The following is a 24,459-nucleotide window of genomic DNA, read 5'->3' as shown; positions in this document are numbered from 1 at the left end:
CCACTTCTGTATACTTCCAAAATGTTTTCAATACCCCCAAAGGAAATTGCATACCCATTAAGGAGTTACTCCCCATTTCCCCGTCCCTCCAGCCTGTGGCAACCACCAATCTGCTTTCTTTCTTTACGGATTTAACTATTTTGGATATTTTCTAGAAATGGAATCTTATAATAAGTGATCTTTTGTGTCTGACTTCTTTCACTTTGACTAATGTTTTCAAGGGTCATCCATGTTATACCATTTATCAGTATTTCATTCCTTTTTATGGCTGAATAATATTACACTGTATGTATACACCACAATTTGTTTATCCATTATCTATCAATGGGCATCTGGGTTGTTTCCACCTTTTGTCTGTGAATAGTGCTAACTTGAAAACTCATATACATGTATTTGTTTTCAATTATTTAGGATATATACCTACATATATATTTAGGAGTGGAACAGCTGGTCATATGACAATTCTATATTTAACTTTAGGAGCAAATATTTTCCACAGGAGTTGAACCATTTTACATTCCCACCAGCACTGTGTGAGGATTTTAATTTTCCACATTCTTGCCCATGCTTGTTTCCTTTTTTTAAATTATAGACATCCTAGTAGGTGTGAAGTGGTATCCATTGTGGTTTTGACATTAATTTCCTAATGACTAATGATATTGAGCAGTTTTTCATGTGCTTGTTGGCCATTTATATTTCTTCTTTGGACAAATGTTCATTTAATTCCTTTGCCCATTTTTTAATTGGGTTTGTCTTTTTGTTTCTGAGTTAAGCTTTATATATTCTAAATATAAACCTGATATAGTTATCAGATATATGATTTGCAAATACTTTCTCCTATTTTGTGGGTTGTTTTTTTGTTTTTTTTGATTAAATTCTTTTGATACACAAAAGTTTTAATTTGAATAAAGTCCAATTTGTCTGTTTTATCCGTTGTTGCTTGTGCCTTTGGTGTCAATCTAAGAACCCATTGCCAAATCCAAGGTCATGAATATTTAGCCCTGTGTCATCTGCTAACACTTTTATGGCTTTAGCTCTTATATTTAGGTTGTTATTCATTTTCAGTTAATTTTTGTATATGGTGTGAAGCATGGGTCCAGCTTGTATTATCTTTTTGAGAGCATATTGCTCTGGTCTTATGCTGAGGTTGGTGTTGAGTTATTACTCTTCTGTATAGGCTGTTAGAGATTTGGGGGTCTGTTTTCTCAGACTTTGATCAATCCACTTGTTTTCATTCCCTTCCTTGTTCCTACTTGCACAAGTACTTACAATGAACATTCTCTGAACATTTTAGCATCTTTAGACAATTCATGCTACCCCTTAATTTTTCTCACTGCCAGCCTGAGTTGTGGATATTTTCATCTGCTAAGTCAATTGCTATTTGTCTCTTTCTACACTACCATTTTCAAAAAGGTTTTGCTATCATCTCCTTTTTTATTATTTCTGTTCTTTTGGTTTTTATGCCTTAATCCTTTTACTCTCCTTGTAATGGACTTTTTAGAGAAGTAAGAGATAATGAGTTATTGAATCTGTCATATTTTACTTAAAGAATCCCCATTTGTTATCACTACTATAATGTGCTGTTTTCATCATTAGTGGATACAGTTTCTCTTAGATGTGTGAAAAGAATCATAAAAAATAATTTTCATTCTTGAATTAAAGTTTCATAGGTGAACCATATTATCTATCCCTTTGGAATCAGCATTGGTGATATCAGCTGGAAACAAAGAGAAATCCTCAAGAATGTAAAGAACTTCAGAGCACAGAGTTGCAAGTGCCTTCCTCTACTGAAAACCCTCCTGGAGGGGTTTTTTGTTTGTGTGTGTGTTTTTTTTTTCTGTAATTGTGGGCCTTGTATTGCATTTTGTTTACATGTGGGAGCCCTTTCTAATGGATGTTGTACAGAACTTCTTGACATCACAAAATGAAGAAACTCAACAAAATGGTCAAATGCCACTGGAGGTCAAATGAGTTTGCTTCACTTCTAAGCTTTTGTCATTCTTCTTGAAAGACGGTGAGGGTACTTATATTTCTTTGGTAGCCCCACTAGAACCTGGAAACAGTTTTGCGAAGAAAAGGTCACTATTCAGATAGTTGCACTTAAATAATAGTAACAACATATATTGCATCAAATAAAAATTATTGCTGTTTTCACTTTTATAGATTTATGTGCGTATACATATGTATATGTATGTTTATATAATTTTCCTAAAATATATGAAATACAATAGAAGGAATATTTAAAGATCTACATACAAATGACAAAAGACATCGTCCTTGGGTGCATTCTTCTTTTTTTTGTGTGTGTTTTTTCAAATGTTTTATAATTAATATGTATAATTAATATATATGGAATGTGTGTGTATATGTTAAATCAAAGCTGCAGAAATATTTCCCACAGCTTTCCCCATAAGAAAACATATTACAGACTGGTAAAGGTTCATGATTTTTGCTAGGATGAAACACAGAAACTGGCAATAATTCAACTAAAACGTATTGAGTATATATTATGTATAAGGCACTGTGGTATGAACTGCGGCAGATACAGAGAAAAATAAGACGTGATTCTTGCCCTCAAGAAACTAGTTCACCACTAATTTAATATATACAATAATTGAGGTAATAAAGAAGAGATTGTATGAAATAAGGCAGCGTTTTGAAAATTGCCACTGCATGAGAATCACCTGGGGAAATTATTAAAGATGCAGATTTCTGATCCATTTCCCAGTGGTCCTGTGACAAAAAATTTACATTTCGGTAAGCACCTCAAGCTGGTTCTGATAGGTGATCCTTCAAAGAACACTGAAATACACAATGATGAAATGAGCACTGATTTAAGAGATACATATATTTGTATGTCTCGTTGTTTCTGGCTCTTACTAGGAATTTGGATAACTTCTTTGCCCTCTCGTGCAAATTCCTTGTATGTAAATTGATGCAAGAGTAATTACGTAGATTGTAGTGCAATTATAAGTAATGCACGTAATATTCCTGAGTTATCCAGCCAAATCTACAGCATGTAGTAGGTACTCTCAGGTATATAGTGTGGCCGTTTTTATCAGTCCCAAGCAAGTGCTTGTGTTGGAGAGAAGAAAGAAATGCCAAATCTAATGAAGCAGGGGAGGCAATCGAAAAAGCTTTATGCAGAAAAGGAATTTGGAGTGAGTCTTGAATATTGAGCAAAATTTTGATAAACTGAGACATGGGAGTAAGTATATTATAGTCAGCAAAAGATGGTGGTAAGAAAATTAGGCGTGCTTGGGGAGATATGAGCTGTGGACAGGATTGGAACAGAGAAAGCTCAATTGTCATGAAAGACAAATACGGAGACAGGCCTTGTGGGAAGATTATAAAGCATCTTGAAAATCTACCTAATGAGCTTTAAAGTACTCTTAAAGAGGGATGAGTTGAACATAATTTGAGCAAGGGAGTGATTAGGGCAGATAGAGTTTTAACATGATGATTTGCTGCTCATGTAGAAGATATGTTGAGGAGACAAGAGGATAGAAGTAGGGAGACGTTCATACGCTATGGCAGGAATACAAATAAGCAGTTCTGAGTGTCTGAACTCAGGCAGTGAAAAGGAAATGGGAAGAAAGTAGACACATATGCGGGGCATATCTGAAAACGATAGCTAGAACTTTAGAGACAGATGAGATATGGAAGTTGAAGACAAAGCAACGTAAGTTGGCCAAGAGGTTTTGAAGTTGGATGAATCGAAAGAGTGTGATATTATTTAAAACACACACACACACACACACACACACACACACACACAACCTAATAAGAGAAATAATCTAAGAAAAAATCTAAGGACTTCAGTTTGGGGCATGTTAATTGGAGTTGCTCGCAGAATAATCAGGCAGCAATATCCAACAGGAATTTAGCAGGGCACGGGGGAAGTTACAGCTGAAGAATCGAGTAGAAAAGGAGTCAGAGGTTATTCTCATGATGGAGAGAATCTGGAGATGCAGGAGCAGATCTGATTTTTTTCTAAGCATCATCATCATAAAGCCAAAGAGTTAATGGTGCTATGTGCCAGGCATTGTTCGAAGCACAGGTCATGCTTTAAATCATTCATGTTTACACAGCCCCACGAGGAAGGCACTATTATTGTCACCATTTTTTTAGTGTGATTCAGAGAAATGCAGTACTTGCCAGAGGTTATACTTCTATGTACATGGCAGGGTAAGGATCTGAACTCAGGCAAACTGGCTCTAAACTGTGTGTTCTTAAATTTTCATACTCGGCTCTTCTCAAGACAAAGTACAGTGTGGAAAGAGAGAAGTCCAAGGCTAGTACCTTCAGGAATTCCCATGGTAATGTCTGAGTGGAGAACACACATACCCCAGCATCAGACTGAAAAAAAGATGGTCTAGATACAAAGGAAAGGAAGAGAAGGGGAAAACAACAACAACAACAACAAAAACAGCTGGTGGGTTATGACAAAAACGACACAAAGGACAAGGGAGATGGCCTTAATTGTTCTTTTTTTTTCTTCTTATGACAGAGGGGAAAGATCTCTGGTAAGTTAAAAAAAAAGTCTTTTGATTAAATAGAATATGATTTTAAGTTGTTTCCCCCTTACTTTTCAACCTAGCCACACTAAAGGTCATCTGTAGCACTTGAGGGAAAGCATTCTAGGAAATGGAAAGGTGACAAAACTAAATCACGAGAAAATGAATCATCTGGCTGGGTTGCTGAGTGTTGCAATCTACTTGGCTCTTCTCTTCCCACATGATCTCTCCCCATTACCTCCCATCATTCTCTCTGTCTCTGTCTCTTCAGAGTTTGTGTCGTTTGTTTTTAAGTTTTCACTGTGCACTTCTCCACAATTTCTCTTTAATGCCTTTACCTGGTTCATATGTAAAGACTAGTTTAACACAAACTTGCTGAAAACTATGGCAAAATCTCATGAGGCTAACCTTCAAAACAATCTGTGTTTTATATATGTTGACATTATTATTACCTGAGGCTTTAAAGTCTTTTTAGGCTATATTTGGCATTTAAATGGATTCCTCATATTCATTGTGACTCATGTGTGTTATGATCTTGACCCCTTGACGGAAGTGGTTTAATCTTAATATATCCAACCACTCCACTCCGCCCTTATGAGCTCAAACCAACTCCTGGCCCTGGAACAATTTTTGTGTGCAAGCATGAAATACATGAGAAACTTTAGATCTAGACTTTTCATCAGAGCAATCTAACATCAGTCTTGCTAAAGGTTCTGTATTAATCTTGACACTCCGTTTTCCAGGTAGTATAGAATTTTCTTCTCAGTTTCCCTGTGCAAATCAGGTGTTAGCTAAGGCATTGTATCTCCTTGTAAATCTGACAGATTTAATTTGCATACTAGCTCCACAGCAGAAAATAAACCAAAGTTCTTCCCATGGTAGTTTCAAGAATCCTGGTACTTACTTTGTCTTGGTTACCACCATTTCAGTTTCCACATCTTTTCATCTGGTCTTGGATCCACTCTGCTTCCACCCACATTGGACATTCAGCCTTATAATGGATTTGATCCACTCAGTCCTTTGCTGGATTTGATTTAAGAAATCTATTCACACCTACAACGCCGGAAATAATGATTTTTGCAAAAAAATTATAAAGCATTTGTGGAAAGGATTTTGAAATGAGTCCTGCATATTGTTCCCCCTCCTTCCTTACCAATCTCCTTCTTTCAACTTAGATTTGTTTTCTCTCTTCTTTTTGCCTCAGGCAGAATTGGATTGACTCCTTTCCCTAAAATCTTGGCCATTATTGATACCTTTAGCGTCAGAGCTTTTTCCCTAAGAATACTTGTTACTGCTGGCCTTCCAAGCAAATGCAGTATTTTTCCCTAAAAGACACTTTTATGAATAAAATTTTCTATATCTCATCACACTCCTGAGACCTGTTTCTCAGCTTTTCTCACACACAAACACACACACACACACACACACACACACACACACACACACACATCGGTGTCTAGAAATTGCCTTACAAATGGGCTCCCTTTGATTTGTTTGCTTTGTCTGAGTAGCAGGTTGCTGTATATCTTAGCCCGTTTAGTAGGTTGTCTAATAGGATCACCGTTCTGCTTGTGCTATTTGGGAACTCACCTATCCTCAGACAGTCATTTGGTTACTTATCCCTGCAATCCCTCTCTGAAATTGTTCTTTCTTTTCCTCAATTCTATGTTCTGACACTTGATATATGGTTCAGCTTGTGGATCTGCTGGAATTTCCAGATTTCACCATTCTCAGTTTTGTTCATCTTATTGCTTCCTGAGTTCAAGTTCAACCAATATTTATGGAGTGTTCAACCAACATTTATAAACAGTGATGAATGCACTGCTCTTCCTGCTTCAGAAAGCCCATGGATTGATCATTGTAGTGTGTTTCTCCTATGCTATTTATTCTGCTATGCTAAGATAGCATCCTGGAGTACAAGGTCTGACAATTAAGTTCGCAAACTTGTTTCAACCAGTTGCTAACCTTTTTTTGATATCGGAAGGATTATTTGTTACGAGTTTGTGTCACTGAACAAACAGTTAACCAAGTTTACTATTTGGAAGTGCTACAAAGGCTGTGTGAAAAAGTTAGATGGCTTGAACTTTTCACAACAATGCATGGCTCTTTCATCATGGCAATGCACCAGTTCACAGGGCACCGTCTGTGAGGGAGTTTTTAGCCAGTAAACAGATCACTGTATTGGAACACCCTCCCTACTCACCTGATCAGGCCCCCAATGACTTCGTTCTTTACTCAAAGATAAAGGAAATATTGAAAGGAAGACATTTTGATGACATTCAGTACATCAAGGGTAATACAATGACAGCTCTGATGGCCATTTCAGAAAAAGAGTTCCAAAATTGATTTGAAGGATGGACGAGGTGCTGGAGTCGGTGCATAGCTTCCCAAAGGGAGTACTTCGAAGGTGACCGTAGTGATATTCAGCAATGAGGAGTGCAGTACTTTTCTAGGATGATTTTGCGAATTTAATTGTCAGACCATGTACACTTTTTGTTCTTTTTCTTTTTTAATTTTCAATTACAATGGTCATACAATATTGTATTGTTTCAGGTGTACAACATAAGGATTACATATTTATATACCTTATGAAGTGATCATCCCAATAAGTCTAGTACCCATCTGAAGCCATATATAGCTTTTACAAAATTATTGACTGTATTCCCTTTGCCATACTATACATCCTCATGGCTGTTTTTACTACTGGCATTTTGTACTTCTTAATTCTTTTCATTTTTTATAGCCACTCCCCACCAAACCTCTTCCCATCTGCTGACCATCAATTTGTGCTCTGCATCTATGAGTTTGTTTCTGTTGTGTTTGTTCATTTATTTTGTTTTTTAGATTCCACATATAAGTGAGATCATATGGTATTTGTCTTTTTCTGTCTGACTTACTTCACTTAGCATAACACTCTACAGGTCCATTTATACTATTGCAAGTGGTAAGATTTCATTCTTTTTTTATCTGAGTAGTATTCTATTGTATATATGCATATATGTCTGGTTTTTTTTTTGTGCCAGTACCATACTGTTTTGATTACTGTAACCTTGTAGTATAGATTGATATCAGGTAGCATGATACTTCCAAGTTTGCTCTTCTTTCTTATTATTGCTTTGGCTATTTAGGGTCTTTTATGGCTCCATATAAATTTTAGAATTATTCTAATTCTGAGAATAATGTCATTGGTATTTTGATAGGGATTGCACTAATTGTGTAGATTGCTTTGGGTAGTATGATCATTTAAATGACATTAATCCTTCCAATCCATGAACTTAGTATATCTTCATTTATGTCTTTTTCAATTTCTTTCTTAAATGTCTTATAATTTTCAGAGTACAGGTCTTTCACCTCCTTGCTTAAATGTATACCTAGATATTTTCTTTTTGATGTAATTGTAAATGGGATTGTTTACTTAAATTTCTCCTGATTGTTCATTATTAGTATATAGGAATGTGATGGGTTTCTGTATATTAACTTTCTATCCTGCTACTTTACTGAATTATTTTATTCTATTAATAGTTTCATGGATTCTTTAGGGTTTTATATATATATATATAGCATTATGCCATCTATAAAAGGTTACAATTATATATATATAATATATATTATATATATTATATATATATATAGCATTATGCCATCTATAAAAGGTTACAATTTTACTTCTTCCTTTCCAATTTGGATGCCTCTTATTTCTTTTTCTTGTCTGTTTTCTGTTTTCTGTGTGTAGGACTTCCAATACTACTATATTGAATAATAGTGGTAATAATAGTGGTAAGAGTAAGCGTCCTTTTCTTGTTCATGATCTTAGAGAACAAGCTTTCAGCTTTTCACCATTGAGTATGATGCTATCTGTGAGCTTGTCATGTATAGCCTTTATGAAGTTCAGGTAAGTTCCTTCCATACCAACTTTGTTGAGAGTTTTTCATCATAAATAGATGTTGAATTTTGTCAAATGTTTTTTCTGCAACAATTGAGATAATCAAATGATTTTTATTTTTTTGTCGATGTGATAAATCACATTAATTGTTTTGCAGTCTAAAGTGCAAAGTCTAAGGTGAATTGTTTTAAAGATAGGTCTTTTTTTTTAAAATCCATTCTGCCTCCCTTTTAGATTTTAAGCTGACAAATATTTAAGTTCAATCAAATTCTATAAATACTACATTTTTCACACCTCCCTCCATTTTTTATATTTTGATGTCATGTTTTATATCTTTTTTATTTTGTACCCTTTGATTATTTATTGTATTTATAGTCAATTTTGCTACTACTGTTTTTAACCTTCCTATTAGCTTCTTAAGTGGTTTTTTTCACTCTGGATATTTTATATTTGTGTTTACCAGTAAGATTTTTTTTCTTCTATTTTCTTATTTTTGTTTATGGACTTTTCTGCATAAAGAAGACTCTTTAACATTTCTTCTAAGACTGGTTTAGTGGTTGTGAACTCCTTTAGCTTTTGTTTGTCTGGGAGACTCTTTACCTCTCCTTTAATCCTGAATGATAACCTTGCTGGATATAATCTAGATTGTAGATTCCTTTCTTTCAGCACTTTAAATATTTCCTGCCACTCCCTTTTGGCCTGTAAAGTTGCTTCTAAGAAACCAGCTGATAGCCCTATGGGGTTTCCCTTGTGTGTGACTTGTTTCATTCTTGCTTGCCTTTAAAATTGTCTCTTTGTCCTAACTTTGTCATCTTAATTACTATATGTCTTCATGAGGGTCTCTTTGGGTTCATCTTGTTTGGAATTCTCTGTGCTCCGTTGACCTGGATTTTTCTTTCTGTCTCCAAAATGGGAAAGTTTTCAGCCATTACTTCTTCCAATATTTTTTCTGCCTCTTTCTTTCTTCTTCTGGAATCCTTATAAAACAAATGTTAGGGCACTTGATGTTATTCCAGAGATCTCTTGTACTATCCTCATTCAAAAAACATCTTTTTTTTTAATTTGCTGTTCTGATTTGTTGATTTCCACTATTCTCCCTTCCAAATTCCTACTTTGGTCTTCTGTATTAGCTAATCTGCTGTTGGTTCCTTCTAATGTCTTCTTCATTTCACTTATTTTATTCTTCGTCTGTGATTCTTTATTACATTTTCTATCTCTTTGTTGAAATGCTCCATTATTCTACTCTCAAGTATATTGAGCATCTTTATGACTCTTTGTTTGGATTCTTTACCAGGAAAGTTACTTTTCTCCATTTTATTTTGGGTTATCTCTAGGTTTCTTTCTTTTTTTTCCCCATTGTTTCTTCATTTAGGGCATATTCTCCTGTTTCTCCATTTTGTTTGACTTTCTGTGTTTCCTTTTATGAGTTAGATGGAATATCTCTCTCTCTCAGTCTTGAAAAAGTGTTCGCTGTGTATACTGTGATTTGGATTGCTTGAGCAGGCCAATTGTAGTTAGGGGAGGCATGTGTGATACTTGGCATGAAGATATGGGTTTTGGGTGGGGCAGTCTGGTTTAAATGCACTCTTGGCGTATTCTGCTGCTTTAACTATCTGCTATAAGAGCAAGGTCTGAGCTGGGCTGCTTTGTATGCTTGCATCTCAATACCCCACAAACTCCACCCTTTCTCTGGTAGGGAAGCCTTGTGTGCTTGCACAGCCATACTTCACTAGTTCTGCACCCTCAGTGCAGTTTCTTGCATGGTCAACTATGTCTCACTGTATACCTGACAGCCCTGTGTGCTGGCCCTGTTGCTTTAATTGTCCACCATCAGAGTAGGGTCTGCATGGGGCTGCCCTGACTGACTGTATCTCAATACCCTACTAGCTACACCCTTCCTCTGGGTGAGGCAGCCATGTTTGTATGCATAGTCATGCTTTGCTAGTTCAGCACTCTATCTATGCAGGGCAGCCCTGCATGTGGGTGCCACAAAGTTTGACTAGCTCCACACATTCTTCTAGTGGGGCAGTCCCATGTACACATGCAGCAGTGCCCACTATCTCTGCACTTTCTCTGAATAGGGTAGCCCTGCACACAGGTACTGCAGCATTTTGCCAGCTTCACTCTTTCTCCAGATTGGGGAGTTCCATGTGTGCATGCAGCCCAGTGGGTGCCTGAAATAGCACCTTGCTGCACTTGCTGGATCAATCTCTGGGGGGAGGGGACCCTTGTATGCATGCTTTGGCTTATTCCTGTTCCTGTGGCTCTAGCTCCAGGATGGGTCACTGGGGACACGCTATAGTGCCCTGCAGATGGGCCAGGGAAACTGAATGGAGTTCCTGCCTACTATCAACATGCAGGTGTAACACAATCAATGGTTCTTACCAGTTCCTGGGGCCCTGGTTTTTCCCTCAGCTTTTGTAGAGCTCTTGAGTTTCCTTAACATTCTCTATGTAGTCTCGCTTTTCGTGCAGAAGTTATTCAGTTGGCTCAAAGTTGCTTTCAAGAGAAATTGTAAATACAGATTACATTCCATGTTTTCTTGTTAGGCAGTTAGGTCACTGTCCACCTGTGCCATCATATTGGACCCACCTTCTGGGCGATACCAACTTAAAGAAAAAAACCACCTCAACAGCACCTCAACATTCTTGACGTAATCGTCATATTTTAATAGGATCCTTTAAATGATTTAATTGGGATATTGTGGGCAGAGTAGAAAAAAGAAGATGGCTCTGGTGAAGCAGGAAAAAGCTGGGAAAGTTAAGACTATATTGAATATGAACTCAAGGATAAATTTGACTTCCGCTATGGGTGATGCAGGGAAGATTTAATCTGAAATCTACCAGCTAATAGCTCAAGGTTCTTCATTCTGTCAGTCCTGTCACAATTGAAAGCCAAGTGATTAATACAAAAATTGGGTGTGCTAATCATCATGTAGAATACAGAAACTCTGATTCTCTTGACAGCCTAGAAACGGCACTTCCCAAAGTTGAAAAGCACAAAAATCATAAGCCGGAATCACCGTGAATGCACAATGATGTCATGGTTTCAATTGGTGGTTTCCATAATTAGACACATCCATTTAGTTAGATTATATGAAAGACATTATACATTGCAAAATTATACATTGACACTGAGGAGGTGAGTGAAATAAATAAGATTCCCTAACATACCTTAAAACTTGTGTTATGTTGCTCAACATCTTTGGTCATGGTTTCCTCACAGTAAAAGGGGATAAGACCTTCACTGTCTCCATCATATTTATTACCCAGCAAAATTGGGAGAGCAATTGATACCATATGTAGGAATGTTAGAGCCACTTTGAATAAAAGCAGGAATACTAGAAGGCTTTTTCTAGCATTTTGTATTCCTGAGAGGGATTTTAAGTATGTTAAGCATAATACTGAGTATCCAAGGACCATAGACCACATAGGTATCAAAATGCATAGGTATTGCAGTACCAAGGAAATGCTAAACACTTAGAAACAAAATATGCACAAGGTGAGGTGGAATATCTGATTTAACACAGATAGTTGTAATTCAATTATGGAAATGAATCATTATTTCATAGCAAGTTTCATCTGGAATCAAACAAAAATCCTAAGATGAGAAGAAATATTTATAAAGGATTTAGAACCATGGTAACCATGGTATATTAACTGACCAAAAAAAAAAAAAAGTTACTAAAAAGAAAGACTTATAAAATTTTCAAATTTGAGTTACTGTGACAGAATGAAAAGACATGTAAATATAAAAGTAGACAACTTGGGCCATGGAACTGGCTCTGCCTTTTAGTAGTGGCTAACAAACTGGTCAAATCCATCCTTCTGAGCCCCAATTCCGTCACTATGAAATGGGTGACAAATAATAATTTCCCTGACAACTTTAATTGGTTTTTATAAGTATCACATATATCAAAATGAAATAATGTTTCAAATACATTAGTTTGTAATGAGTTCTAAAAATGGGAAGTATTATTTAGAAAATAGCTATGCTTTTTAAAGGCCATATATTTAATATTTTATGAATTAAGTTTTGTAGAGATAATACAATTTTAACTGCATTACAAGGAATTTAAAGGCATCTTATGGGAAATCATTTTGGGAAACTATCTAGGTTTTCACATACCATAATCTTTTAAAGTCAGGTATATTGAAAAGTCCTGAATATTGAACATTTTATACCATAATAACAAGACAAAAATGATAGTTTTAAGAATTTTGCCTTAAAAAAATATTCTTATTTTTCATACTTAGTCTTTTGACTGCTCAAATTTAGTTCAAGTCAAATTTATTTATTGGTTTAGAGTTTATCAGTTTCTTGTGAATAAGCTGATAAGCTTTTTAGGGTATTCCCCGGAAACAAGGTGAAAGACAGTGAGTAATGCCAATTTAATAGAACATTTTAGCCCATATTATAATTATTTCATTGTTTTTATTTGCTGATATTTACTTTGGGAAGTTTATAGAGTGTGTACCTCATGTTTCTCATATGGTCTGCTAGGTTCAAAGAAGTCAATGTTTAATAAATATGAATTTTAGTATCCTCGGTGGTTAAATTGTTATTGTGAAATTGTGTAATCGTTTCACAACCCATTTCATCCCTCTAAGGAGCGTTAGTTCTGTGCCTAGATGGTTTTCTCTTCTATATTTTACCCTTAATGAAAAATGTAATTGGATGAAAACTTAATTTTTTACATTTTCTAATACATAAATCAGAAAAGCAGAATTTAATGTTTTCCCTATGGTATTCTTGGCATCTGTGCTTGCAACTGGTGATCTTTAAGATCATTTTATGAGCTTGCTCTCTGGTCCCAACCTTTAAGTTCAGTTCTCAGATTGCTCACACATTTCTTAGCTACCACTTGGAAGTTAAGATGGCATGTATAAATTTCCCTATATATAATTTAGTTGGTAGACTAGATATGTGTCCAAGATGCATGATATATCCAACATAAAAACTAAATGCTTATACTTTGTTGAAATCTATCTGAATGCAAAATGAGCATGAAATAAACACTCTCACAATCAAAATTTAAAAAAAATGTTCAGGAAACATAGTTGTACTGTGTTTTCAAAACTGAGGTATTGCATACAACACTATTTTAACATAATTTAGATGACCTAGCAAAAATCACTGAAAACTTCGGGTCTGGTATTTTTTGCTTGATTTCGATATAGGTTATAGACTTAAATGATTTACAGAAGTGAAAATTTTCACTCTTTTCCCAAGAAAATACAGCTATCTACATAAAGCTGCCAAATTTTATAACTATTGTTAGAAGTTAGTAACCCAAGAGGCCTATGCGTTGGGCCCTGGGGATCTGTGCTCCACAACTTAATAATCCTTGATCTGTGTAGTACTAATAAATTTTATACAGTTACCATCTTTGAAATTTCATACAATTTTTAGCTAAGCTATATTATATAGGCTTAAGAGGATGTGGATTTTTCCCGTTAATTTAGAAGTCATGAGTTAGTATTAAAAAAAGAAATGACATGTGTAGGATGATGTGGTACAAAATGGATTAAGTATTCATGTTGAAACCATTTATTGTGGAAGAAGAGAAAAAGAGCAAGCTCATGCTTTTCTGAGAGAATATTATTTTCAAAGGCCAGAGTTTTGAAACAGTTACTAACTAATGGACTAAAACACACAAAATAACTGATGGGTCATCTGATTTCCAAAAAGTCACTTAGCTTTTGTGAAAAAGTAAACAGTTATATGGAAAATGAACAAGTATATTTCTTTACACACTTGTTTTTTTGTATTTTATTTTTCAAATAGCTAAACCTGAGCAAACATTTTTGACTTGTTTTCTCAAATTTATTAGTATGAAAAATAGTACACAAATAACCATTTTTCTTTTGCAGTTAGGTGTTCTAGGCATTATCAGTAGTTCTTATTAGCCTTATTACCTTATGGGTTGGTATTATTACCCTTCATTTACTAATGAGGAAAGAGAGTCAGAGAAATTAGGTAATTTGTAGCTACTAAGTGATAGTGTTGGAGTTTAATCATAGATTTACTTAACTTGAATTACATTGCTTTTTATAGAGAAAAACGTATTTATGAAATCAGCATCTTTGTTTTCAACTAGCTCTATGAGTTTGTAGTTTCAGGTATAGCAAGATAAACAGATGTAAACAAAGGTACATTTTTAATGGCTGTATCTTTAAGTTTATAAATGTAGAGGTGCTTAATGAATATTAAAATCCAGGAAAAACAGAGTCAGTACTTCTCCTGCTTGTCTGAAGACTGGTTTTCCTTTTAAATGCAATCTTCTGTGTCATTTTGCCCCCAAATTGCGCCGTGCATATTTTTTAAAAATCAATAAATCCACAATTGTATTAAGAAATATTTTATTAACAAAACAGTAAATTCCACTTGCTTAGCATGTCCAATAATGGATAAATTGGCCTTGCAACAGAAAAACAAAAGAAAACAAAACCCTTAGATACCCAGTCACACAGAGCACTAGAAGGGGAGGGTTGTGTGGCCTTTCTTTGATGTCTTAGGGATTGACCACCTCAAACATTATTGTGGTATTTGTTTTTTAAAAAAGGCAACACATTACATGGATAAAAAAGAAGCAGACTCAATCAGAAAAGTTACAGTCTAGAGATGTAATCAGATTTATGCCAGGTAGTGTGAAATTCTCTGTTAACTGCAAACTATGCATGGAACCCTGATACTTTTGGTATGAAGATACTTGGGTTTTTATTCACTTCTTTTTCTCTCCCTAGCTCATGTCCCTCTCTTTTCTTTCTCCACTTTAAAAGAAAGAACAAAAAAAGAAAAAAAAATTGCTCAATTTTGTGTAGGCCAATAACATTAGAAATTTTTACTGACAATTAGATTATATCATTGCATGAAATTTTAAAATTTATGTTGGAAAGAAACATTGTAATCAATCCCAAACAACACACTTCATAGATGTACTGCTTCAAAATACATTATTTATTTTCTATCATATTTTTAGAATCTTTCCAGATGGAAACTAGTTCAAGCTCAGTAGATCAAATGGAAAAGCAACCATTTCTTTTTAAAACCTCAAGATGTAAATTAGTAGTTTTATATCTACCTTCTTATTTCACTGGCTTTCCCTGAGTAAGACTGAATGAGAGGGGAAAATAAGACATGAAATTTTTAACCTAGCAAATTAAAAAACAGAAAAAAAAAAAACAAATAAAAAAAAAAAACTGAAACAAAAGTAATGGATTTTAAATTTTAGTTTTATACCTCTATTTCCTGGGTCATGAAAAGCCTTTAAGACTTTTCATATACAACAATTACTTGACAATCATAGATAGTGGTGATTTGCTATGAATTGTACATGTTTCTAAGGTGTTGTATGTCTGAAATCCAGGCCACTTCTTGGTTTTTTTTCATCAACTAAAGTATTACAAAAGATGTTTTGCATTTTTTTGCCTTTGCTGATTAAAGCTAATTGTAAAGGCATTCTTCTATAAAATCTAGTATCATTTTAGGAGATGTTAAAGTAATGCGATCAATTTTTACTTAGGCATCACCTTCCATTCTAATAATGCTTTTCTTTTGCATTACTTTCTCATACTGATAATTTATTGCTATAAACATCATTGAAACAATATGCAAAAACAAGTGTATAATCTATACTTTCTTACTAAATGTGTGTTAAACTAAAACGTGTGTTAATGAGATATATGTAAAACTAGAAATGTTAAAATATAGTCAATAATCAACAGAGAATAATTTTTAAACGGATAGTAATACAGAAGCAAAAATTACTGAAAATACTTCCTTAGTTGAGAAAGTGTTTACTTTCCAAAATGTTTATCATGCACATCAAGTTCAGAGGAAAAAAACATATAATTTTGTTGGAAATGAAGTTTTCAATTGCAGCAGCCAGGGTTAAGGTATAGATCAACCAATTTGCTTCTGTACCCTCCCCACACAATGGGTCATATTCATGCAACAAAATACCATTGATATTCTATTTGATAAGAAAAGGTTCCATTTCATTAGGGACTAAATTTTTTGGGGGGTTTCTTGGGAGCATGATCTCAATGAAGCAAATCACCCCATTTGTCATCAATACCTTAGCACAACTATCTTCCTTCCTGCTTTTCAATTTGTCAGTAAATATTTGTTATTACATGTATGTTTGGGTTTTCCATCCTATCTGATGGATTCCTCTGGATTAGTGTGTGTGTGTGTGTGTGTGTGTGTGTGATTGTGAATAGTGAATGTATGTGGGAAATGTGAGTATTTTGGGGAGGAAAAAAGATTATACAATACATATGTATATATTTTACCTTCTAATTCACACCTTCAATACAAAAAGTAAAAATTAATTGCAACAGAATGAAGACTATACATGGAAGAAAAAAAAGCTGAATCTTTTTATATACATTCATACATTTCTTTCTTAGAATAAACACTACAGTGTAGTTTTATTTTTAAAAAGTAAGTAATTGTGGCATTTTATAATGGTGGCAAAAAAACAAACAAACAAACAAAAAAAACCAAAAATAAACCCTGAAATAATTGTTGCTCTGATGTCATAAAACCCCTTATACTTAGCAACATTTATAACATCGAATTTACCAAAAATGGCTGAAGAGCAGAGATATATTTTGCATTTTCTATACAACAGGCTATAAAACGTCACTTACCACAGTCCAGAAAGCACACAGAGATGGATTTTATATAAACATATGTAATAACATATTAAGCGTGCATGAAAATTTTCCAATGATTTCATCTATGCCCTCTTGTTTTTGTTTTGAAATTTTAGTGTGGAAATGTGCCTTATGTTTCACATTGTTGAAAATAAGGCCTCCATACTTTTTCCTTTTCCTTCACAACCAGAAAGGGGCTTTTTGAATGTGTTCCTACACAAGTCTTCAAAAAAGCCAGCACTTTGTTTCAAATGCAAGTTCCAACCACTGCTCCAGTTGCACCAGGTGGCAAACTCGTACAGGTTTGCAGATCGAGTCACTTAGAATGACAGTCTTCTCTGGCAATGGGACTAACTGATTTCTCAGGAAAGAGCTAGCACTTTGGCTAAATCCAGGATCATAGGTAGCTTTTTGTGTGTGTGTTGTGTGTTGTTTTTGTGTTGTGCCTTGATGTTTTAATACTCCTTTGCTTTATGAATGCGTGCGGTCATCACTGTCTTTTAGAAATGTTCCAGCAACATAAAGACAGGCAGAGTAAATGGAAACACTGTGGATGTTAGGGAATTTATTGGCCCCGTTTTTTTTGTTTTTGTTTTTGTTTTTTTTTTTTCTTTTCTTTTTTTCTTTTCTGGAGAAACAAGAGCATGAGATACTTGGTTTTAATTTTTAAAAACAGTCTTTCCTTCCTGATTGCATTCCCTGTCTTCTTTTGTATGTGCTTCGTAAAAAGGAAAGTAAATAAGTTTATATTATGTCTCAGATAAAATGAAGACTATTTCTATACAAGGGTCCTTTTAAGATCTTGGGATCAGACATAATACTCTTTATCCTTGTTCTTCTTATTTTTGTTGGCGCTTTTCGCACTGCTGGGTTGTTTCTCCTTTACAACAGCCCCATTGGACTGTGCTGAGTTACTGATGTAGTTTCGACTCTCGTCCACATGGTATGAGCCTTCATCCCGGTTTCTGTACTTGTACATGGCATAGAGAAGGATGAGGATACACAGAGCGGCAGCGGCGACTATCCCCACAACCATGCCTGTGGTGCTGCTTGACTCCCGAATCACTTCCGCTGAGCCAGGGTATGGTTCTCTCCCGCCTGCTCGGGTTGGGTTAGCTATAGGAGAGATGGTGAGGAGAAAAAAAAAGAGAGAGAAAAAAGGAACACAATGTGATTATTGAGGTCGCTGAGTGCTCGAGACCTAGAACAACATTTATCGTCTATTTCCATGCCTAATGGAATGACACCTATTAAAGTGCTTTAGGAAAATCTACTGTTGTTAGGGGTAGCATTTCTTGTGCCTTGTGGTCACTAAAAACTAGGGACTATGAATCAAAGTACTTAGGGGGAGATTTGTTGCCTTTTTTCTTTCTCTCAGATCCATTTGGTTAACAAGGTCTTCTAAGTGCAGACTCAAATAAGCTCCCTGTACCTCCAAAGGGCCATGTTGATGTGTTAGGTGAAAAACCATCACCCAACATAGAAAATAAAATCTTAACGATCCAATCTTATAATATTAAAGGGTTATCACTGTAAGAATCAAATTGATGTTGATATAGAACACTTAGGGCTAACTCTGGACTCTGAATCAGGATAGCTAAATTTAGGATAATTTAAGCAATCATATTGCCCCCTACAGTAATGATTACAGTATTAGACAATAAGATAATCCAGGCATTTTGAATTGTCTAATTGCCTGCTTGTAGAAGTGTGATTTTAGTCTAAAACAGACTCCTTTTCTGCTGGAGTTTATTTGTTGACATAAGTATGTATTTATTCATTCATTGGCAGTGGTTGAGAAATCACCAAAACTAAATTTGGGAGGATAAAGTAAGAAAACAGTTTTCCTCAGTTTTATAGGCCATTTAGGTTATTCTGGAGTCAAATTTAGTTAGTACCTAATATATGATAAGGGAATGGCTAGCCCACTTTTATTCAACTGGCAAAACCCTCATTCAATTTTTCCAAAGTATAAAGAGTATAAAAGCTCTTCCTTGGGTACAAGAAAGGGATTATAGGGTTTATTAATGTCTTCCGCAAGGCATTGTCAGGCACTGGAATAGACCACAGATGGAGAGAAAATGTCCTGCGATTTGGTTTGTAGAACAGGGGAGGGAAAGAGGTGACTCTTTTCCTCTACATAATACACTTTAACAAATTAGAAACAATTTAAAAGAGTAGGAACTATAGAGAAATAAGATTCTATCTCCTCTCTGACCCTAGGTCATTTTTTCCTATGGATTGTGTTTTCTGTCTTTCTCTGAATCTCTATCCTCTCCCTTGTCTTAAAAAAAAAAAAAAAAAAAAAAAAAAAAAAAAGATTACTTTTCAAATATATGGATTAAAAATGCTATAATTTGCAAAATATTATTCTTTATAAATTATGCAGGATGAATTTAAATAATTGCTAGATTTTATATATATATATATATATATATATATATATCAGATAGATATGTATGTGTATATATGCAGTGTGTGTGTTTACACACCCCAGAAATTGAACAATTCAAGAAGACTAAAATTGTGTTTTTATTTCACTAGTATTAATTATTTTTTTAAATATTTCTACAAAAATTCCTATTAATAATTGGGAATCATTTACCAATCATCGCTCTACCCTGCTTTGTAATTCAGCTTTCAAACATCACCAAGACTTCTGCCTACAGGTGTATTTCTTGCTGTCACGTTCCTTTCCTTCCCCAAATAAAGCCTTACAAATATCGTCACTTACAAAGTAATAGCTTTCAGTTTCAAAGCAGCAATATGCTGTGTTCTGGAGCCACAAAAGGTAGCAGGTGAAACCTTTCTATGCTGAATATGTCACTGCTTGTTTTCCAAAAACCCGTGCAATGTTGCTGAATAAAAAGCTTTGGAGTTGCTTCTGTGGCCAAGGTAGAAGGAAACAAAGACTGTAATCCACAGCATTTGATTACAGGAAATTAATTTCCTCTCAAGGAGAATAGAACCTACTGCAGGAACTCTGTTACCACCTGACAAACCAAAGGCAGAGCTTTCTCTTTCAAATACAGTCATCTTGGCTAAAGTCTGCCAATTAGCTCAGCTGCTAACTTTCACTAAATGACACCTTTCTACTTGCTCATTTTGAGTATTCTTTCACCATGGTGTCCCAAGAGCTGAAAAGGGATTTTATTTAAATGTTACCTAAATCTCCCCCTCACCACCACATCTAATGGAATGCTTTCATTTTAAGCACATTTTCATAATTATCTCACTTTGTCTGTCAGAAAAGAATGGGGAGAATGGAGTTAAAACTCTATTCGTATAGCTCATGATAGGGCTTGAGAGTTTTAATGGAATGCAGCATTAAATTGTTCTATATTGAGAATATATATGTACATTTTTTCTTAGTTAGGAATTGGAATCACAAATGCACTATCTTATCCAAGAATTTAATCTTAATTTGCTCAAATATTTCTGACTATGTTTTCACAACAACTGTATAAGTAACACACTGACAACGATCTGATGTTAAAACTAGAATAAGAATGTAAGGACCAAACTCAAAACCTCAAATATTTCAATTTTTCCATAAAGGCATTTGATAAACACTTCCTGCTTAAGGAAAATACTTGTCTTTTTATGCAAGTCCAGGCAAAATGTTGCTTAAGTCACATGCAGGCCTAAAAACATCTCTAACCCATATGTAAGTAAAGATTCTAAATATCATGTTTTTAGTTTTTGTTTTTTAAAATAACCAACAAAAAACCCCCATCAAAACCCAAAGAAGAAACTTTTTATCCTTTTTCTCCTTGATTCACATTAAAAAATTAATAACCACCATAGGTATTATTATAGGTCTGTTTGGAATATGCAGTGCTTCTATGCCTAATTCATTATTTAATATTTTTTGTGTTTATGTTTACGAAGGCTAAGTGATATATTTTTTTTGTGCTAAGATACACTAACGTGTTCATAGGACATCTCTCCCAGATGTGCAATAAGAGGTTAGAGAACTTTAAATATATTAATGAACTATAAATGTGGCTTCATTTGTTGATTATCATTGATGGTCCATTTGATGAACATTGAAAGATCTGAGGAAATTTTATATTAATTTAAATATAGAAACTAGTATAAGTAGCTGAAAAAACTAAATGATTTCTTATAAAATTGGGTTAAAATTTTATATAAAAAGTAGTTAACTCATCCATTTATGACAATGTGAAGAAAGGAATTTAATCAGGGAAATCCATAAGCAATTCATATATTTCATGGATTTGAGAATTTTACATTCCCTTTATACTCCATTATAAACTAAATCAGACATTTTTAAATAATTAAGACAATTGCATGTTTCTTCCTCAGCAGTGCTAAAAAATGAATAAAGGAACTACAATTTACTTTCACTCCGTTATCCTTTCTTTGTCCCAACATGTGATGAGAATACATTAAAAAACGGGTAAAAGATAATAAAGGAGGGGAGCTGAAAGCACAGAATACAGACAGATTAGCAGTAAGTCCTTGAATGTTCAAAAGTTAACAGATTTGTAGGTAAAAGAAACATAATGTAGCCCATTCTTTACTTTGGGCCCAAAGGCACCAAGAACCTAGGTCAATGGAAAACTTCAGTAGGATTGATGATAGGCATTGAATCAGCTAGGGCACTTAAGTGTTACTCAGTATGACTGGAAATAGGTAAATAGTCAACTTAGGTGGTATATGTGTGTTTTGGTTTGAGGCTAGGACATACACACACACAAAAGTAGATGGAATATCCTAAGCATTGACTTCAATTTATATCTTCCATTTCAATTATTTAATTCACGTAGTAAAAATCATTGTGAATTACACACAATTTATGTGAACACTACAACAATAGATGATTTTACTTATCGAAGTTTCACCACGTAATTCTGACTATCTCCATTTTACTGAAGGATGCCTGACATCACTTTACCCCTCAGTGTCAACTAGAATGGAGTGTGACTGCTCGGTCTATTATATCTGGGGAAAGCACATATGAACACCTTAATGGCGATACGAAGGCTTTTGATTTTTGCTGGCATTTTTACCCAAGTGATTCAGGAGCTATTGATTGAACTGGCAAGGACAAAACTATCACAAGGGTTTTAACCTCTTTCATAAAAGACACTTTTCAGCCAAGTGGCTATGGAAATAATCGTGGGACTCATGTATGGATAGTGCTACCTTTAAAGGACAGATGAAAATTGATTTTTAATTCTCTCTCTCTCTCTCTCTCTCTCTCTCTCTCTCTCTCTCTCTCTCTCTCTCTCATTTGGCAAGATCTGATGATCTCTGTTCTTTCACATGGTCTGTTTTGGTCCATATTTATCAAGTATCCTATGTGCTAGCTCTATGAATTTTCTAGTTTTTCATTCTCTAATAGGGATTACTTAGGTAGCCATAGCCTTTCCAGTGTTAGAATAGTTATTAACATATTTCTACATTATACCTCAAAACCAATTTATTCCTATCAGATAATAATTCATTGTGGAAAATGCACAGTAAGTACAAAAGATGTATCTCAGCGCCTTGTCACGTAAAAAGAATACATGCATTTGTTGCTTTGCATAAATAATTAAAAAGTGAAATATTTAAAATGTTAACTTATCCTTAAATTTGCTGAGATAGTTATTTTAAACTAGTATGACAGGAAAAGAAATCATCCTGATGTATGTTTTTTCTTTATTTTAGATAGTCCTTGGCACTATATCTGTGAAAGAACATCCTTTCCTCAAATAGGGACTAGTTTAGGTCCAGTTAAAAAACACCACGGGACAACTATGTTTGAGACACATTAGGCTGTAGTACAGAGAACTATTTGTAGCAAGTATCATTTCTTACCAGCTCCTCTGGCCCTCTGTCATCAACCCTGTGCTCCTCTCTGTTCTTCTTCCTACATCGTCCCCATCTGTAATTCTGCCATGCGACCCTCTGCAAGCTCATGACTTATCCTTGAAGGTAGTCCTCAGAGAACATAGTGCCTCCTTTCAGGTAAATGAGGAAACTCAGGCCAGCAGGGGTCAGGACTCTTTGCCTCTTGTGGTAGGGCGTTATTCACCAAGGTGTTAAAAGAGTGACAAAACTTACTGCCAAGTTCTTAATTTCAAAGGGTAGTATAAAATAGTCCTGACTGGCAAAAAGGTCTACATGGGATTGTTTCACCAGAACACAGTCTTTATGTTTTATACTGGCATGCTTTACTTTAAAATTTAACTTTCTAAAGTTGTTTACAGAATAAAGTTATATGCTTTATCAAGAGAATTATTACCAATTAAAAAATCACTATGCAGATTAGGATCTGAGGAGCACATTAAGCCATGAAGCTTTGCATTGGAGGCTATATTTATCTGTTGGCCACCGTTTGATTGAACCTAGTCATAACTTTAGTATATGCAAATAGAGAGTACAAAGCCCATATTTACTTAGCACAATAATTCACAACTGAAGTTCTAAATTACTATGCATTTTGAAAGGTACATTTTTAAGCATGCATGAATTTCTCCAAAAAGGTTTTACTTTGCAATGGAAAGCCTTTGACATCCTTTGGTTATACTTTCTGAGACTGGAAACACAGAAATCAAATATTGTTATTAAGAAATAAAATTGCTCTTGATTTAGTTTTTTGACACACGGAGCAAGAAATGATGCTTAAAGTCCTAATTTTTGTCACATCGAATGAGGGTTTGGTGGATGATGGTAGTACCTTATATTTCCATTGATGAGTTCACCAAGGCTATAACCACGCCGTCGGATGCTCTTTTTATCACTCAAAGTGTCATTTTTATGAAACTATCTTGTATTCTTGGATGAGCTGTTCTTTCATTGTAATCTTATTATATTTATGTTGCTTCCAAAGTTAGCTGTGTAGGGTGAGACTGTAGTTTCCAGGGAATTTTTATTGCTGGTTTTGGTTCAATACAGACTGTTAGTGTATACATGACTGTCACATCACGGATGAGGCAAGAGTTTCACTAGTACGTGATGATGACAACGAAAACCCAGCTTTTACGTTGTAAGAAAAAAAAATTGTAAGAGATTGCTACTCTTAAGTAATAATGAAGAATAAAACATACCAATATAAAAATGGAATGTGAGCTATATATTTCAAATCAGGAGGGGTAGATAAAGGATCATAAAACTCTATAATGTAAATTTATGTATATATGGTTCTGCTACCTGGAATTGCTATATATCCTGTCTTACTATAATTGTTTTTAAAAACTATTGGCAAGATGCATTTATCGATTTTTTTTCCTCATGTAGAGTCTTTCACCAGGCTTGGTGGTTTTATCATAAATTAAAAGTAATCAATTTTAAATTTGTGTCCACCCCACCTAGGAAAAGGAGATGCCTATGATGATCTCATTAGACCAGAGTTCTGTACTGTGTTTTAATATCTGTGGAAATT

At 34.7% G+C, this 24,459-nt stretch overlaps 1 protein-coding gene across 18 annotated transcripts in view; it reads right to left on the bottom strand.

Annotated features, from left to right (window-relative positions):
• Positions 1-14,745: 14,745 nt before the first annotated feature.
• The window catches only part of NRXN1 (neurexin 1), a 1,108,907-nt gene continuing 1,099,193 nt past the window's right edge, over positions 14,746-24,459 (bottom strand). For all 18 annotated transcript variants that reach the window (XM_081069306.1, XM_081069308.1, XM_081069310.1 and 15 more), the window contains one exon: positions 14,746-18,179. In XM_081069306.1, coding sequence (XP_080925432.1) covers positions 17,872-18,179 — 308 coding nt within the window. In that variant the 3' untranslated portion in view covers positions 14,746-17,871. The remainder of the gene's footprint in view (positions 18,180-24,459) is intronic.

The sequence above is a fragment of the Rhinolophus hipposideros genome (genome assembly GCF_964194185.1).
Source record: "Rhinolophus hipposideros genome assembly, chromosome: 12".
In the NCBI taxonomy this organism is placed as follows: domain Eukaryota; kingdom Metazoa; phylum Chordata; class Mammalia; order Chiroptera; family Rhinolophidae; genus Rhinolophus; species Rhinolophus hipposideros.
This window is presented reverse-complemented; position numbering and strand designations above follow the sequence as displayed.